This window comes from Heteronotia binoei, chromosome 2, assembly GCF_032191835.1.
Source record: "Heteronotia binoei isolate CCM8104 ecotype False Entrance Well chromosome 2, APGP_CSIRO_Hbin_v1, whole genome shotgun sequence".
Taxonomy (NCBI): domain Eukaryota; kingdom Metazoa; phylum Chordata; class Lepidosauria; order Squamata; family Gekkonidae; genus Heteronotia; species Heteronotia binoei.
The window spans coordinates 196,641,160-196,657,535 of record NC_083224.1 but is presented as its reverse complement, the minus strand read 5'-3'; the positions used below and the strand labels follow the sequence as shown (position 1 = coordinate 196,657,535).

The 16,376-nt window shown below is 51.4% G+C and overlaps 1 protein-coding gene across 2 annotated transcripts in view; it reads right to left on the bottom strand.

Moving 5' to 3' along the window:
• The window catches only part of ARID3A (AT-rich interaction domain 3A), a 120,811-nt gene that overhangs the window by 6,423 nt on the left and 98,012 nt on the right, over positions 1–16,376 (bottom strand). For both annotated transcript variants that reach the window (XM_060232803.1, XM_060232804.1), the window contains exons 4-6: positions 13,976–14,159; positions 4,269–4,516; positions 1,407–1,700 (exon numbers count right to left, since the gene is read on the bottom strand). In XM_060232803.1, the coding sequence (XP_060088786.1) occupies positions 1,407–1,700; positions 4,269–4,516; positions 13,976–14,159 (726 nt within the window). The remainder of the gene's footprint in view (positions 1–1,406; positions 1,701–4,268; positions 4,517–13,975; positions 14,160–16,376) is intronic.

The following is a 16,376-nucleotide window of genomic DNA, read 5'->3' as shown; positions in this document are numbered from 1 at the left end:
GAATCGCTCTGTCAAGAAGTTCTCCCTAATGCTGAGCCGGAAATTCTTTTGATTAAATTTCAACCCATTCGGTTCTGGTCTCTGCTACCTAATCTTAAAAAGGTACACACACGGCACGGCCCGACAAGGTCTCATTTATGTCAGATCCGGCCCTCATAACAAATGAGTTCTACATCCCTGGAATAGACAGTGATTTACCGCAAGCTAGCATAACAAAACATTAATTCAATCATGGTGTTTTTGAGCAGGGACACACAGGAACAGAATTTTGGCTTGGTGCCAGGGGATGTGGCCAAATATGCAAATGAGTCCCTGGTGGGCTTTTTCTACAAAAAGCCCTGCATGAAACAATGGTGAGGTCAGGGGGTGTGGCCAAATATGCAAATGAGTCCCTGGTGGGCTTTTTCTTCAAAAAAAAAAAGCCCTGAATTCAATGCAGGAAACAATACTTGGCAAGAAGAAGAAGAATTGCAGATTTATACCCCGCCCTTCTCTCCGAATCAGAGATTCAGAGCGGCTTAAAATCTCCCATATCTTTTCCCTCGGCAACAAACACCCTGTGAGGTGAGTGGGGCTGACAGGGCTCTCCCAGAAGCTGCCTTTTCAAGGACAACTCCTGCGAGAGCTATGGCTGACCCAAGGCCATTCCAGCAGGTGCAAATGAAGGAGTGGGGAATCAAACCTGGTTCTCCCAGGTAAGAGTTTACGCACTTAACCACCACACCAAACTGGCTCTCTGAATCAGAGCCTTAGAGCGGCTCACAATCTCAGAGCAGCTCACAAGCAGCTCAACCACTACACCGAAGAAGACTGTATATTTATACCCCGCCCGTCTCTCTGAATCAGAGACTCAGAGCGGCTTACAATCTTTTTTCCCTTCCTCCCCCCCCCCCCACAACAGACACCCTGTGAGGCGGATGGGGCTGAGAGAGCTCTCTCAGAAGCTGCCCTTTCAAGGACACAGTCTGAGAGCGGCCTACAATCTCCTTTCCCTTCCTTTCCCACAACAGACACCCTGTGAGGTAAGTGGGGCTGAGAGAGCTCTCCCAGCAACTGCCCTTTCAAGGACAACCTCTGCGAGAGCTATGGCTGACCCTAGGTCATTCCAGCAGCTGCAAAGGGAGGAGCGGGGAATCAAACCCAGTTCTCCCAGGTAAGAGTCCGCGCACTTAACCACTACACCAAACCAGCTCTCACTTGAGAGGCACTGCGTAGAGAAATTTTTATCACTAAGGACTCAGAAGTTTGTATGCCTTGATGGGTGGGTAACGAGTGTATGAGATGCCAGTTCCCACATTGATCCAAACACCCCCCCTGCCTCCCTGGAGCCCATGAATCTGTCCCACCACAGCTCACTGCCCCATGGGACGTGGGGTGGAAGAACCACGATCGCCCCATGGACTGACCTGGCGAGCGAGTCCCTCTGCTATTGATTCGGATGCTCATGGGCAGCTGGGCCGTCATGGCCAGGAGGTTCTGCTGGATTGCTCGCTGCATCAGCCGCTGCTGCTCGTCCGACGCCAGCGCCATCTTCTTCTCCGGGGGCTCCCCCGACTCCAGCTTCTCCCGCAGCTGTTCGAGCGCAGCCGCCTGGGCCGCCACTGCGGCCTGGGCCGCCGCCTGAGCCGCCACAATGGGGTGGCCCGCAAGGGAGACGGGTAGACGGCTGGGCACAGTGATCGGGATGGAAGACTCTTCTTCTGCGAGGGAGCAGAGAGAAAGAAAGAGAAGGTACAAAAAACAAACACCCCAAAAGGGTTCAAAATTCGTCGGGAAAAGGTCACTCCCCTACCCACCCCCATAAAACCTACAACTTGAAAAAATTAAACTTCCTTGCGATTAACAGTCCATGTCGAGCCCTTCCTGGTGTTCCTTTCACAACACCTACTACCAGGCCCTTTTTAACTGGAGATGCCGGGGATTAGAACCTGGGACCTTCTGCTTCCCAAGCAGACACTCTACCACTTAGCAACCGTCCCTCCATCTCCATCACCTACTGCCTGGACCCTTTAGAGTTAGAGATGCCGGGGATTGAACCTGAGACCTTCTGCTAACCAAGCAGATGCTCTACCACTGAGCCACCGTCTCTCCATCTCCATCACCTACCGCCTGGACCCTTTTTAGTTGGAGATGCCGGGGATTGAACCTGGGACCTTCTGCTTCCCAAGCAGATACTCTACCACTGAGCCACCGCCCCTCTATCTCCATCACCTACTGCCTGGACCCTTTTGAGTTGGAGATGCCGGGGATTGAACCTGGGACCTCCTGCTTCCCAAGCAGATGCCCTACCACTGAGCCAAGGCTCCTCCCAAGACCATGAAGCCTGTGCAGCACCCTATGATACTACCCCTGGGTTTCATCTTAGCTGAAATACATTTTTTAAAGCCCAAATAGGGCCAAAAAAAAAATAAAATTCTACAGGTCTGTCCTGTTTCCAACCGGCACTCCAGGGCTCCACCTGCTGACGTCAGAGCGACATAGCAATGCAAAGTTTAGTATGGGGTGAAGTGTGCAGACTCTGATCTGGGAGAACTGGGTTTGATTCCCCACTCCTCAACTTAGAGCTGCTGAAATGGCCTTTGGTCAGCCATAGCTCTCGCAGGAGTTGTCACTGAAAGGGCAGCTTCTGGGAGAGCTCTCTCAGGCCCACCCAACTCTCAGGGTGTTTGTTGTGGGGGAGGAAGGGAAAGGAGATTGTAGGCCGCTCTGAGACTCTGTCCTTGAAAGAGCAGCTTCTGGGAGAGCTCTCTCAGCCCCACCTGCCTCACAGGCTGTCTGTTGTGGGGAAGGAAGGGAAAGGAAATTGTAGGCTGCTCTGAGTCTCTGTCCTTGAAACGGCAACTTCTGGGAGAGGTCTCTCAGCCCCACCTGCCTCACAGGGTGTCTGTTGAGGGAGAGGAAGGGAAAGGAGATTGTAGGCTGCTCTGAGTCTCTGTCCTTGAAATGGCAACTTCTGGGAGAGCTCTCTCAGCCCCACCTGCCTCACAGGGTGTCTGTTAAGGGAGAGGAAGAGAAAGAGAAAGGAGACTGTAGGTTGCTCTGAGTCTCTGTCCTTGAAACGGCAACTTCTGGGAGAGCTCTCTCAGCCCCACCTGCCTCACAGGGTGTCTGTTGTGGGGCAGGAAGGGAAAGGAAATTGTAGGCTGCTCTGAGTCTCTGTCCTTGAAACGGCAACTTCTGGGAGAGCTCTCTCAGCCCCACCTGCCTCACAGGCTGTCTGTTGTGGGGGAGGAAGGGAAAGGAGAATGTAAGCCACTCCGATTCATAGGGAAGGGTGGGGTATAAATCTACAGTCTTCCTCTTCTTCTTCTTCAAAGCAAATCAGTGTTCTCTTGGTTGGCAGGAAATCATCTTTAACCAAGCCACAGAAATACACCCAAGGCCAGCTCTGCTACTAGGCAAACTAGGCGACTGCCTGAGAAGAAGGAGACGGCAGATTTATACCCCACCCTTCTCTCTGAATCAGAGTCTCAGAACGGCTTACAATCCCCTATATATCCTTCCCCCATAACGGACACCCTGTTAGGCAGGTGGGTCTGAGAGAGCTCTCCCAGAAGCTGCCGTTTCAAGGACAGAGTCTCAGAGCGGCCTACAATCTCCTTTCCCTTCCTCCCCCACAACAGACACCCTGTGAGGCAGGTGGGGCTGAGAGAGCTCTCCCAGAAGTTGCCGTTTCAAGGACAGAGACTCAGAGCAGCCTACAATCTCCTTTCCCTTCCTCCCCTCCAACAGACTTCCTGTGAGGCAGGTGGGGCTGAGAGGGCTCTCCCAGAAGCTGCCCTTTCAAGAACAGAGTCTCAGAGCAGCCAAAAACTCCTTTCCCTTCCTTCCCCACAGCAGACACCCTGTGAGGTGGGTGGGGCTGAGAGAGCTCTCCGAGAAGATTCCCTTTCAAGGACAGAGTCTCAGAGCAGCCTACAATCTCCTTTCCCTTCTTCCCCCACAACAGACACCCTGTGAGGCGTGTGGGGCTGAGAGAGCTCTCCCAGAAGCTGCGTTTTCAAGGACAACTCCTACGAGAGCCATGGCTGACCCAAGGCCATTCCAGCAGCTGCAAGTGGAGGAGTGGGGAATCAAACCCGGTTCTCCCAAATAAGAGTCCACACACTTAACCACTACACCAAACTGAGCAATGTTACTCAACTCCCATTCCTGCTGCTCGATTCCACAACGTATAAGAACCAACCCACAAAGCGGGGTCCATGCCCCTGAGCGAAGATTCCCCTGCAGAAAAACCCACCCCTCAAAGCCAACACCAGGAGAGTTACCCTTCTTGATTTTTGTCACGGGGGCGACAGGGCTGCCGTTGGTCGCTGAGGCCATACTCAGGGCCGGGACCTGAAGCTTGGGGGAAGAGAGCATGCCAGGTGTGCCGCTGGGCGAGTAGGTGAAGATGGAGCCGCAGAAGCCCTGGCGGCGCCCCTCGCGGCGGTTGCTGTCAATGGCGGCCTGAAGCTCGTTGGGGTTGCTCAAGCCCCGCTTCTCACACTCGTAGGGGTATAAGTACTTCATATACCTTGAGGGGAGAGGGGGGGAGAGATTAGTTATCCCCATATTGCAAAAAAGGAGAACATCAGAGAAGCCATGTTGGATCAGGCCAGTGGCCCCTCCAGTTCAACACTCTGGGTCACACAGGGGCCAAAAAACCCCAGATGCCATCAGGAAGTCCATCAGCGGGGCCAGGACACTAGAAGAACCTCCCACTGTTGCACCTCCCAAGCACCAAGAATACAGAGCGTCACTGCCCCAGACAGAAGAACATAAGAGAAGCCATGTTGGATCAGGCCAATGGCCCATCCAGTCCAACACTCTGTGTCACATAAGAACATAAGAGAAGCCCTGTTGGATCAGGCCAATGGCCCATCCAGTCCAACACTCTGTGTCACATAAGAACATAAGAGAAGCCATGTTGGATCAGGCCAATGGCCCATCCAGTCCAACACTCTGTGTCACATAAGAACATAAGAGAAGCCATGTTGGATCAGGCCAATGGCCCATCCAGTCCAACACTCTGTGTCACATAAGAACATAAGAGAAGCCATGTTGGATCAGGCCAATGGCCCATCCAGTCCAACACTCTGTGTCACATAAGAACATAAGAGAAGCCATGTTGGATCAGGCCAATGGCCCATCCAGTCCAACACTCTGTGTCACATAAGAACATAAGAGAAGCCCTGTTGGATCAGGCCAATGGCCCATCCAGTCCAACACTCTGTGTCACATAAGAACATAAGAGAAGCCATGTTGGATCAGGCCAATGGCCCATCCAGTCCAACACTCTGTGTCACATAAGAACATAAGAGAAGCCATGTTGGATCAGGCCAATGGCCCATCCAGTCCAACACTCTGTGTCACATAAGAACATAAGAGAAGCCATGTTGGATCAGGCCTATGGCCCATCCAGTCCAACACTCTGTGTCACATAAGAGAAGCCATGTTGGAACAGGCCAATGGCCCCTCCAGTCCAACACTCTGTGTCACATAAGAACATAAGAGAAGCCCTGTTGGATCAAGCCAGTGGCCCATCCAGTCCAACACTCTGTGTCACATAAGAACATAAGAGAAGCCCTGTTGGATCAGGCCAGTGGCCCATCCAGTCCAACACTCTGTGTCACATAAGAACATAAGAGAAGCCATGTTGGATCAGGCCAGTGGCCCATCCAGTCCAACACTCTGTGTCACATAAGAACATAAGAGAAGCCATGTTGGATCAGGCCAGTGGCCCATCCAGTCCAACACTCTGTGTCACATAAGAACATAAGAGAAGCCCTGTTGGATCAGGCCAATGGCCCATCCAGTCCAACACTCTGTGTCACATAAGAACATAAGAGAAGCCATGTTGGATCAGGCCAATGGCCCATCCAGTCCAACACTCTGTGTCACATAAGAACATAAGAGAAGCCCTGTTGGATCAGGCCAGTGGCCCATCCAGTCCAACACTCTGTGTCACATAAGAACATAAGAGAAGCCATGTTGGATCAGGCCAGTGGCCCATCCAGCCCAACACTCTGTGTCACATAAGAACATAAGAGAAGCCCTGTTGGATCAGGCCAATGGCCCATCCGGTCCAACACTCTGTGTCACATAAGAACATAAGAGAAGCCATGTTGGATCAGGCCAATGGCCCATCACCCTGTGTCACATAGGAACATAAGAGAAGCCATGTTGGATCAGGCCAATGGCCCATCACCCTGTGTCACATAGGAACATAAGAGAAACCATGTTGGATCAGGCCAATGGCCCATCACCCTGTGTCACATAGGAACATAAGAGAAACCATGTTGGATCAGGCCAATGGCCCATCCAGTCCAACACTCCGTGTCACATAGTGGCCAAAAAAACCCAGATGCCATTAGGAAGTCCATCAGCGGGGCCAGGACACTAGAAGCCCTCCCGCTGTTGCCCCTCCCAAGCACCAAGAATACAGATCATCACTGCCCCAGACAGAAGAAACTAAGAGAAGCCGTGTTGGATCAGGTCAATGGCCCATCCAGTCCAACACTCTGTGTCACACAGTGGCCAAAAAACCCAGGTGCCATCAGGAGGCCCATCACTGGGGCCAGGACACTAGAAGCCCTCCCACTGTTGCCCCCCCAAGCACAAAGAGTACAGAGCATCACTGCCCCAGACAGAAGAACATCAGAGAAGCCATGTTGGATCAGGCCAATGGCCCATCACTCTGTGTCACTCAGTGGCCAAAAAACCCAGGTGCCATCAGGAGGTCCATCAGTGGAGTCAGAACACTAGAAGCCCTCCCATTGTGCCACCACCCAAACACCAAGAATACAGAGCATCACTTGCCCCAGACTTAAGAACAGAAGGGAAGCCATGTTGGATCAGGCCAATGGCCCATCCAGTTCAACACTCTTTGTCACAGTGGCCAAAAAAAACCCCCAGATGCCATCAGGAGGTCCATCACTGGGGCCAGGACACTAGAAGCCCTCCCACTGTTGCCCCTCCCAAGCACGAAGAATACAGAGCATCACTTCCCCAGACAGAACATCAGAGAAGCCATGTTGGATCAGGTCAATGGCCCATCAAGTCCAACACTCTGTGTCACATAGTGGCCAAAAAACCCAGGTGCCATCAGGAGGTCCATCAGTGGGGCCAGGACACTAGAAGCCTTCCCACTGTTGCCCCTCCCAAGCACCAAGAATATAGAGCATCACTGCCCCAGACAGAGAGTTCCTTCTATACCTTGTGGCTAGTAGCCACTGATGGACCTCTGCTCCATATTCCTATCCAATCCCCTCTTGAAGCTGACTATGCTTGCAGCCGCCGCCACCCCCTGTGGCAGAGAATTCCATGCGTGAATCAACCCTTTGGGTGAAAAAGGACTTTGTTTTATCAGTTCTAACCCAACTGCTCAGTAGTTTCACTGAGAGAGAGAAAAGGTGGACAGAACATATAGTTTAGGGGAGATATGGCCAGCAGCCCCTTTAAAAAGGGGGATTTGACCAATCTGACTCCATGTATTAGAATTGAACGATTTGAATGTGGTATTACTTGTCCAGGACACGAAATGGGGGAAAGCGACAGCTTGAGATCTTGATGCTGAATTACATCAATGAATAGATCCAGGTGGGCAGCTGTGTTGGTCTGAAGCGCTCCATCACACAATGGAGTGGGGTACAGTTTAACCCAGCCTTGCAAGCAATAAGAGCAATAAACAGACTGCATTTATTGCCTTATGACACTCTCACCGTCATTTCGCTCTTTTGCCACTGGATTGTTACTTTGTACCACTTTGCATTCTTAACCACCGCCTACCAGCTATAAGTACCTCTGCTCACTGTACCCCGTTTCATTGTCCGATGAAGTATGCATGCAAGCACACGAAAGCTTACATCCTGAATAAAACTTTGTTGGGTCTTAAAGGTACTACTGGACTCCTACTTTGTTACACATAAAGAAATAATCTTCTGGATGTATTTATCATATTGGCCTGGGTGAGCTCTGACCTCGCCGGGAGTTTGCAACTTGCAGCTGTGTACTCAGTTGCTATTGGTTGCCCCTCGGAGACAAGGTCCGACTCATAAAATCACAGAGTTGGAAGGGACCTCCAGGGTCATCTAGCCCAACCCCCTGCACAATGCAGGAAACTCACAAACACCTCCGCCTAAATTCAGAGGATCTTCGTTGCTGTCAGATGGCCATCTAGCCTCTGTTTAAAAACCTCCAAGGAAGGAGAGCCCACCACCTCCCAAGGAGGAAGCCTGTTCCACTGAGGAACCACTCAAACGGTCAGGAAGTTCTTCCTAATGTTGAGCCAGAAACTCTTGATTTAATTTCAACCCGTTGGTTCTGGTGCTACCTTGTGGGGCCACAGAAAACAATTCCACCCCATCCTCTATATGACAGCCCTTCAAGTCCTTGGTGATCCTATCACCTCTCAGCCGTCTCCTTCTTTTTAAAGACGGTAGTTTGTATTTTCATCCTTGTTCCCCAAAGGCCTTTTTACCCCTTGTTAGTGCTATTCTTTTTCTTGGTGATGACACGGTGTAACTTATGACCAGGGGTCGTTTTGTGGAAAATTAGGAGGTGGAGCTCATTAGCATAACTCATTAGCATATGCCCCCCACACCAGCCAAAAGCAATCCAATGCAAGATAGGAGAGCCCCGGGCAAGCGAGGCCTGCTTGGGCTGGCTAGAGATCCAGCCAGCCCAAGCAGGCCTAGCTCGCCTGAGGCTCTCCTGAGCTGTCCCCCCACCCCAGCCGAAAGACCAACAAGCCACCTGCCACCTAAAATCACACAAGAAGTGGAGAAAGGGTGGTGTGGGCTTCTCCGGGGGCTAATGAGGGCTGCTGGGGACATGGCAAAGTCCCTGGTGGCTGGCTGGCTGCCCGCTCTCCTAATCCAGGGATTGTTATGCAGCTGCACCTCCTATTCAATGGACAAGGCAGGTAGGTGGGGAGAAAGAGGGGGAACCCTTAGAAAGGCTCAGCAGCTGCGCTCCTGTGAGCTCCTGCTGGATCTGAGGTCTGCTTATGACAAAAAGGTGGCGCGGAACAGCAGTCCCCTCGAACGCTTTATCATCTGCGATGGTCTTGTGATATTGTGAAGAAATACTGGGAGATGGTGCATGAATGATTGCAAAAGAATACTGAAAATACAACTAATATATACATTATACATTACAATGTAATAATAGAAATAAAATGCAGAATTGTATCATCCCAAAACATTCCCCCCACCGCCCCGTCTCAGTCCATGGGAAAAAAATCTCTTCCACAAAACTGGTCCCTAGTGCCAAAAAGGTTGTGGGAACCACTACCCCAGCTCCATTCCAATCACTTTGAAACGCAATAAAACAGGGGTGGCCAATGGTAGCTCTCCAGATGTTTTTTGCCTACAACTCCCATTAGCCCCAGCCATTGGCCATGCTGGCTGGGGCTGATGGGGGCTGTAGGAGAAAAAAACGTCTGGAGAGCTACCGTTGGCCACCCCTGCAATAAAACACCCAAAATGAGAACAGCTACACACTCAATCGAAAAGACCTTATATCAGGGGTGGCCAACGGTAGCTCTCCAGATGTTTTTTGCCTCCAACTCCTATCAGCCCCAGCCTGGCCAATGGCTGGGGCTGATGGGAGTTGTAGGTAAAAAACATCTGGAGAGCTACCGTCGGCCACCCCTGCCTTATATGAACGGGAGGGGGGGACAGAGAGTAGCTTTCATTCCTCCCCCTCGTTGGTCGGGTTAAATATGACAAAGAGGCACGGAGTTTTCCTCTGATACAGTCAGGGTTTTTCAAACAGGCCTAGGGCCTCGAAGGAGTTAAAAGCCAGCCGCTCGTGCCCACCCCCTTCCACCACCTGGTCCTCTGAATTCCAGACTAATTAACTTTAGCCTCGATTAGGGTGGATGTAAAAGGGGGGGGACTGGCCCACCCCCGTCCGTCCGTGACAGAAATAGAGGTTACGGAGTTGAGGCACTAGCGTGGGCCAGCTCTCTGCAATCCCCTGATCTTGCAGAATTCAAGCTAAAAAACATGAAGATACTATAAATGTTTATTGATTTATTGTATTGAAGATGTTTTATCTAAAATGTTTATTTATATATCAGCGGCACATTTTAAATCGGTTGCATTTAAAATGTAGCCTAAAATTAAAAGACCAGTGGCGCAGTGGTAAGAAGCTGCAGTGCTGCAGTCAGAGCTCTCTGCTCACGACCTGTGTTCGATCCCGGCGGAAGCTGGGTTCAGGTAGCCAGCTCCAGGTTGACTCAGCCTTCCATCCTTCCGAGGTCGGTCAAAGGAGTCCCCAGCTTGCTGGGGGGGGGGCGGGAAGTGTAGAGGCCTGGGGAAGGCAATGGCAAACCACCCTGTAAAAAGTCTGCCGTGAAAATGTCGTGATGCGACGTCACCCCAGAGTCAGAAACGACTGGTGCTTGCACAGGGAACTGACTACCTTTATTTAAATTTAAAATGTTTATTTATATATCAAGTGGCAGAAGGGATACACCAAATCCCAGTCTGATATAGAGCGAACAGGCAATGCAGCAGAGTGCAACAGTAAATCCAAGGAACCGCACCTGATTACCTGGCCGCAGTTCTGGCTGGCTGGGGGGGGGGCGCGCGCGCGCCAGGGGGTGTGGCCTAATATGCAAATGAGTTCCTGCAGAGCTTTTTCTCCCCAAAAAGGCCTTGCCTAGATTTGGGTTCCCCCCCTTAAATGCAAAGGAAGTACATGCAACATTGTGGTCTCATTTTTCCCCAAGAATGAGTCCAATAAAAATAACCCATGCATAAAGCTCCCAAGTTGTTTGTATATAGCCAGACCCAAGTTCGATTAACTTGTTTTCCCCCCTGGTCAAATATCTCCTTTCAAAAAATCGTTGATTTGGGGGACGTAAAATTAGGGACTTTTTAACACTTTGCCAACGGGTTCGTCAAAAAGAAACACGCTAAACCAGTTCACGGTCTATTTAGGGCAATCGGAAAAAGTTTCAAAACACTTTCCAGAAAGCTCGCCTCGCTGAACGCAGTCAACAAACCAGGTGACCGATACCAGTGCTTCTGGCAGACTTCGACATCTTCAGGGGAGAAAGGCGCCAGCTATGTGATCGCGCTGTACCGAGAGTCAGACTTCAGAGTCCAGCCAGCTCAGCCAGGTCTACTCCAGTGGTGGCCAAACTGTGGCTCGGGGGCCACATATGGCTCTTCCACATGTGCGGTTCCTCGAGGTCAAGAAGGAACGTAACGCCTCTGAGTGTTTCTGCTACGTGTGAAGTGGAGAAGGAGGGGGCAGGAGACAGGTTTTCATCTAAAGCTAACAGGTTCCCATGTCCCGGAGGTTCCCAACCTGCCAGCCCACATTGGGCTGCCAGGGAGATCCTCCCCCGACGTCACCGGTGCGATGATTTCACTCACAGTGACGTCATCATGCCAGCCATTCTAGGAGCTTCCGGGAAAACCTCTATGGTTTTCTTGGGATGCTCTAGCAATTTGGGAGGGGAAAACTCTGTGGCACAATAGAGCGGCCGGCGTGCAACGTCGTCGGCGCGACGACGTCGCTTGCAAGTGACATCATCTTTCTGCACGCACGAAAACAGTCCCCCACCAGAGGCTGCGGGGGACTTGGCAACCCTATCTTCATCTCCATCACAGAGGTTGTCTGGAGACCTAGAGCAGGCAAAGGAAACACAAGAGCCAAGGGAACCACTGTAAGGAGGTAAAGGTAATCCCTCAGTTTCACAGCTCTTGTAGGATCTGTATTGACTAACCTTGGTATCTAGGCAAGGAAAGATGCATATTGATGCAAACGGTGGTCAGTGATTTATACGGTGCATGTGTGTTTCCTTCTCCCACTGGTGCAAAAAAATAATTCCTTAACTGTGGTGGTCTAATGGAAACTGTTATTCTCAGCTTTTTTCCTTTCTTTTTTTTTAAGCCTCCTTCTATCACGGTCGTGTTGTAAAGTTTCTTCATACGTATTTTATCCCTCTGCGCCAAGAAAGTATTAACAGTTTTAATAAAGACGTGTGTGTAATATTTGTTCACGTCCTACGGCTCTCCAACATCTGACATTTATTCGATGTGGCTCTTAAGCAAACCAAGTTTGGCCACCCCTGGAGAAGGTATTTGTCTCTTTAAATCGCTTCTCCAAGTCAAACCACCTGGCGGCCTGGAGAATGCATGTAAAGTTAAAGTTGCTTTCTTTCCACCTCCCCCATCTACTTCCTTCTTTCCCTCCTTCCTTTCTTTGCCTGCCTTGCGGCTCTCAAACATCTGACGTTCATGTCTACTCTAACTTGCTCACCCAAGTCACAGGTATTGAACCTGGGACGTTCGGTGTACAAACATGCCACTAACCCGTTCCCTTCTGCTCCAAACGGATGTTCCCATCACATGAAAAGGGAAAGGGACGGAGTGCACCGGGGCCAAACGGAAAGCCACCCTTTTGTCGGAAAAGCCTTCCATTTTAAGGTGATGCAGTCCCGCTGCGTTCATCGCTGCGGCCGTCCTCCAAAAGCGGCAGTTTCTGGCCTCTCTACCATGGGAATTCCTCTCCCAAGGTAATGCCAGCTGCCCCTGCAAAGAGGTGTTCCCGTCCTTCTCTTTCTCCTATGCAAGAGGGAATGCCTTTCACAGCCTGCCGTTCCAAGCATTGAAAAAAAACTGTAAAAACAAACCTCAGAAAGGCTGGCTCCCCAACCAAGAGGAAACACCATCCCCATTCGACCAACCTGCCCGCTTCTATCGGCTCAACGCCACAGCTTGGCCGGAGCAAGAGAATTCACTGCCGCAGGAGGGGACGGCGGCTGCAAGCACAGACAGCTTCAAGAGGGGACTGGATACACATATGCAGCAGAGGTCCATCAGTGGCTATTAGCCACTGTCTATACCTGATATACCTGAAACCACAGTCAATATCTGATCCCCTCGTCTGATGAAGTGTGCTTGGAGAGCACACGAAAGCTGACGTTCTCAATAAAACTTGGTTGGTCTTAAAAGGTGGTCCTTGACTCCTGCTTTGTTTATTAGCCACAGCGTATTGTTGGAACTCTCTGTCTGGGGCAGTGATGCTCTGTATTCTTGGTGCTTGGGGTGGGGGGAAACAGTCGGAGGGCTTCTAGTGTCCTGGCCCCACTGGTGGACTTTCTGATGGCACCTGGGGTTTTTTTGGCTACTGTGTGACACAGAGTGTTGGACTGGATGGGCCACTGGCCTGATCCAACATGGCTTCTCTTAAGAGTACATAAGAGAAGCCATGTTGGATCAGGTCGATGGCCCATTCAGGCCAACACTCTGTGTCACACAGTGGTCAAAAAAAACCCAGGTGCCATCAGGAGGTCCACCAGTGGGGCTAGAAGCCCTCCCCCTGTTGCCCCCCCAAAGCACCAAGAATACAGAGCATCACTGCCCCAGACGTAAGAACATAAGAGAAGCCATGTTGGATCAGGCCAATGGCTCATTTAGACCAACACTCTGTGTCACACAGTGGCCAAAGAAACCCCAGGTGCCATCAGGAGGTCCACCAGTTGGGCCAGGACACTAGAAGCCCTCCCACTTTGCCCTCCCTCAAGCACCAAGAAGACAGAGCATCACTGCCCCAGGCAGAAGAACATCAGAGAAGCCATGTTGGATCAGGCCAATGGCTCATTTGGACCAACACTCTGTGTCACATAGTGGCCAAAAGAACCCAGGTGCCATCAGGAGGTCCATCAGTGGGGCCAGGACACTAGAAGCCCTCCCACTGTTGCCCCTCCCAAGCACCAAGAATACAGAGCATAACTGCCCCAGGCAGAAGAACATAAGAGAAGCCATGTTGGATCAGGCCAATGGCCCATCCAGTCCAACACTCTGTATCAAACAGTGGCCAAAGAAACCAGGTGCCATCAGGAGGTCCATCAGTGGGGCCAGGACACTAGAAGCCCTCCCACTGTTGCCCCCCTCAAGCACGAAGAATACAGAGCCTCACTTGCCCCAGACAGAGAGTTCCATCATCCCCAGGACTGGCTTCCGGCACTTACTGGGTGCGGAGAGTGAAGGCGGCGCTGGTGATGGAGGTGGGCAGGTTCAGGCCCTTGGTGATCTCCCGCCAGAGCTTCTTGTTGATCACCTCCACCAGACCCCCCTTCTCGGTCACCAGGACGTAGAGCATGTAGAGGTCCAGAACCTGCTTGGCCATGATGGGGATGCGGTTCACGGGGGTCCCTGCGGAGAGAAAGAGCGAAAGAGAAAGGCCGTTTCGTTAGTTCAGGGTTTCCCAAACTTTTCCACCCGCGGTCCGGTTATCTTTACACTGCTCCTTTCTGGCCCACTAAAATTTGGGGGTGGAGCCAGGAGACTTTGGGGGTGGAGGCCGGAGGCAGGAAATGAGAGGGGAGAGGGCAAAGGCAGGCGATTGGCCTCCCCCACATTTAAACAACCCCGCCCGGGAGCTCCCTTTGCCTTCTTCCTGGCAGGGAGAGGGCAAAGGCAGGCGATCTGCCTCCACCCCCCCCTTTTTAAACACCCTGCTGGGGTGTTTAAATGGTGGGGGAGGCAGATTGGCTCCCCCCCCCACATTTTAACACACCAACGGGTGTTTAAATGGGGAGGGGAGTCCGGGAGCTGCCTTAGCCGCCGCGACCCGGTGTCCAGAGGTCCACGGCCCGGGCCGGGTCCCGACCCTGCCGATGGGAAACGCTGAGTTAGTTAGTTTAGTTTATTACAGTCTCAAGCCAAGAACACAGTATAAGCATAATATGAACAAATAAAAAAATAAGAACAGACATCGCACACAAAAAGAGAGATCAAAATTTAAGCACTTTTAAACTGCAATTCAATGCACAAGAATCAACGCACAAAACTCAGCAACGGACTGTGTAATCTCCGAATTCTTATCTGCTAGGAACCAATGAAGTCTTGCTTTGTTTGTATTAACATAACCAGGTGTTCTATCGACTAGTGGAGTAATAACTGTAAAACGAGACTCCCTATAATATGGGCAACTGAAAAACATACGCTCTACAGATTCAACCTCGCTTAGAGGGCATGAGCATAACCTTTCAGAAAAGGGGATTCAGAGGCCGGCTGAAGGGTTGCCAATCCCCAGGAGGGGGCAGGGGATCCCCCGGTTTGGAGGCCTTCCCCCCCGCTTCAGGGTCCTCAGAAAGCAGAGAGAGGGGAGGGAAATGTCTGCTGGGCACTCTATGGAGACCGATTCTATGGGTCGTGCCCTCCACACAGCGTCAGAATTCCAAGGATAACTGCAGGTGCAAAAGGGCTGAGGGCCCCCTGATCTAGACCTTTTATTCTTATTTATGTATGTACTTCTTTTTATATCCTAGGAGCCCTGTGGCACAGAGTGGCAAGAAGCTGCAGTCCTGCAGTCCAAGCTCTGCTCCCGACCTGAGTTTGATCCCGGCGGAAGCTGGGTTCAAGTAGCCGGCTTGAGGTTGACTCAGCCTTCCACCCTTTCGAGATCGGTAAAAGGAGGTCCCAGCTTGCAGGGGTGGGGGGAAGTGTAGATGACTGGGGAAGGCAAAAGCAAACCACCCCATTAAAAGCCTGCTGTGAAAACGTCGTGATGCGACGTCACCCCAGAGTCAACAACAACTGGTGCTTCCACAGGGGACCACCTTTACCTTTATTCAGGGCTTATTTTGTACATCAGGGGGATGTGGACTAATATGCAAAAGCTTTGCTGGTGATGCGACGTTGCCCCAGAGTCGGAAACGACTGGTGCTTTGACAGGGGGCCTTTCCTTTACCTTTATTCAGGGCTTATTTTGTAGCACGAGCTCCTCTGCATATTAGGCCACACACCCCCTGACGTAGCCAGTCCTCCAAGAACTCACAATAGGCCCTTTACGAAGACCCCTGTAAGCTCTTGCAGGATTGGCTACGTAAGAGGGGTGCGTGGCCTAACGTGCAAATGTGTTCCTGCTACAAAAAAAAGCCCTGCCTTTATTTATACCCTGCCCTCCTCACCAAAGCAGGCTTCCTTACAACTATCCTCGTGAACCGCAGCGATCCCAATTTTTACTTTGTTTCCGCCTCTCCTTTCTCTCTAATGGGGCTTAACCCTAACCCAAAGGAGCCGGCTTCATTCTCCGCTCCTCCATTTGATCTTCACAACAACCCTGTGAGGTAGGGTTCACCTGACAGCATGCAAATAGCCCAAGGTCAGCCAGAAAAGCTTCCAGGGCAGAATAAAAATTCAAACCAGGGTCTTCCCGATCCTAGCCTGACACTGTACTGTTGTTATGAGGGCCGGATCTGACATAAATGAGACCTTGTCAGGCTGGGCCATGTGTGCACCTATTTAAGATTAGGTCTCGGCTTGACTTCGCAAACCAAGATTTAAGAAGGGTGCAGTAGTCCACGTCTGCTGCAGGCTCGCTGGTGGCTGACAAGACCAATGCGGGACAGGCAGGTCCGGCCACAG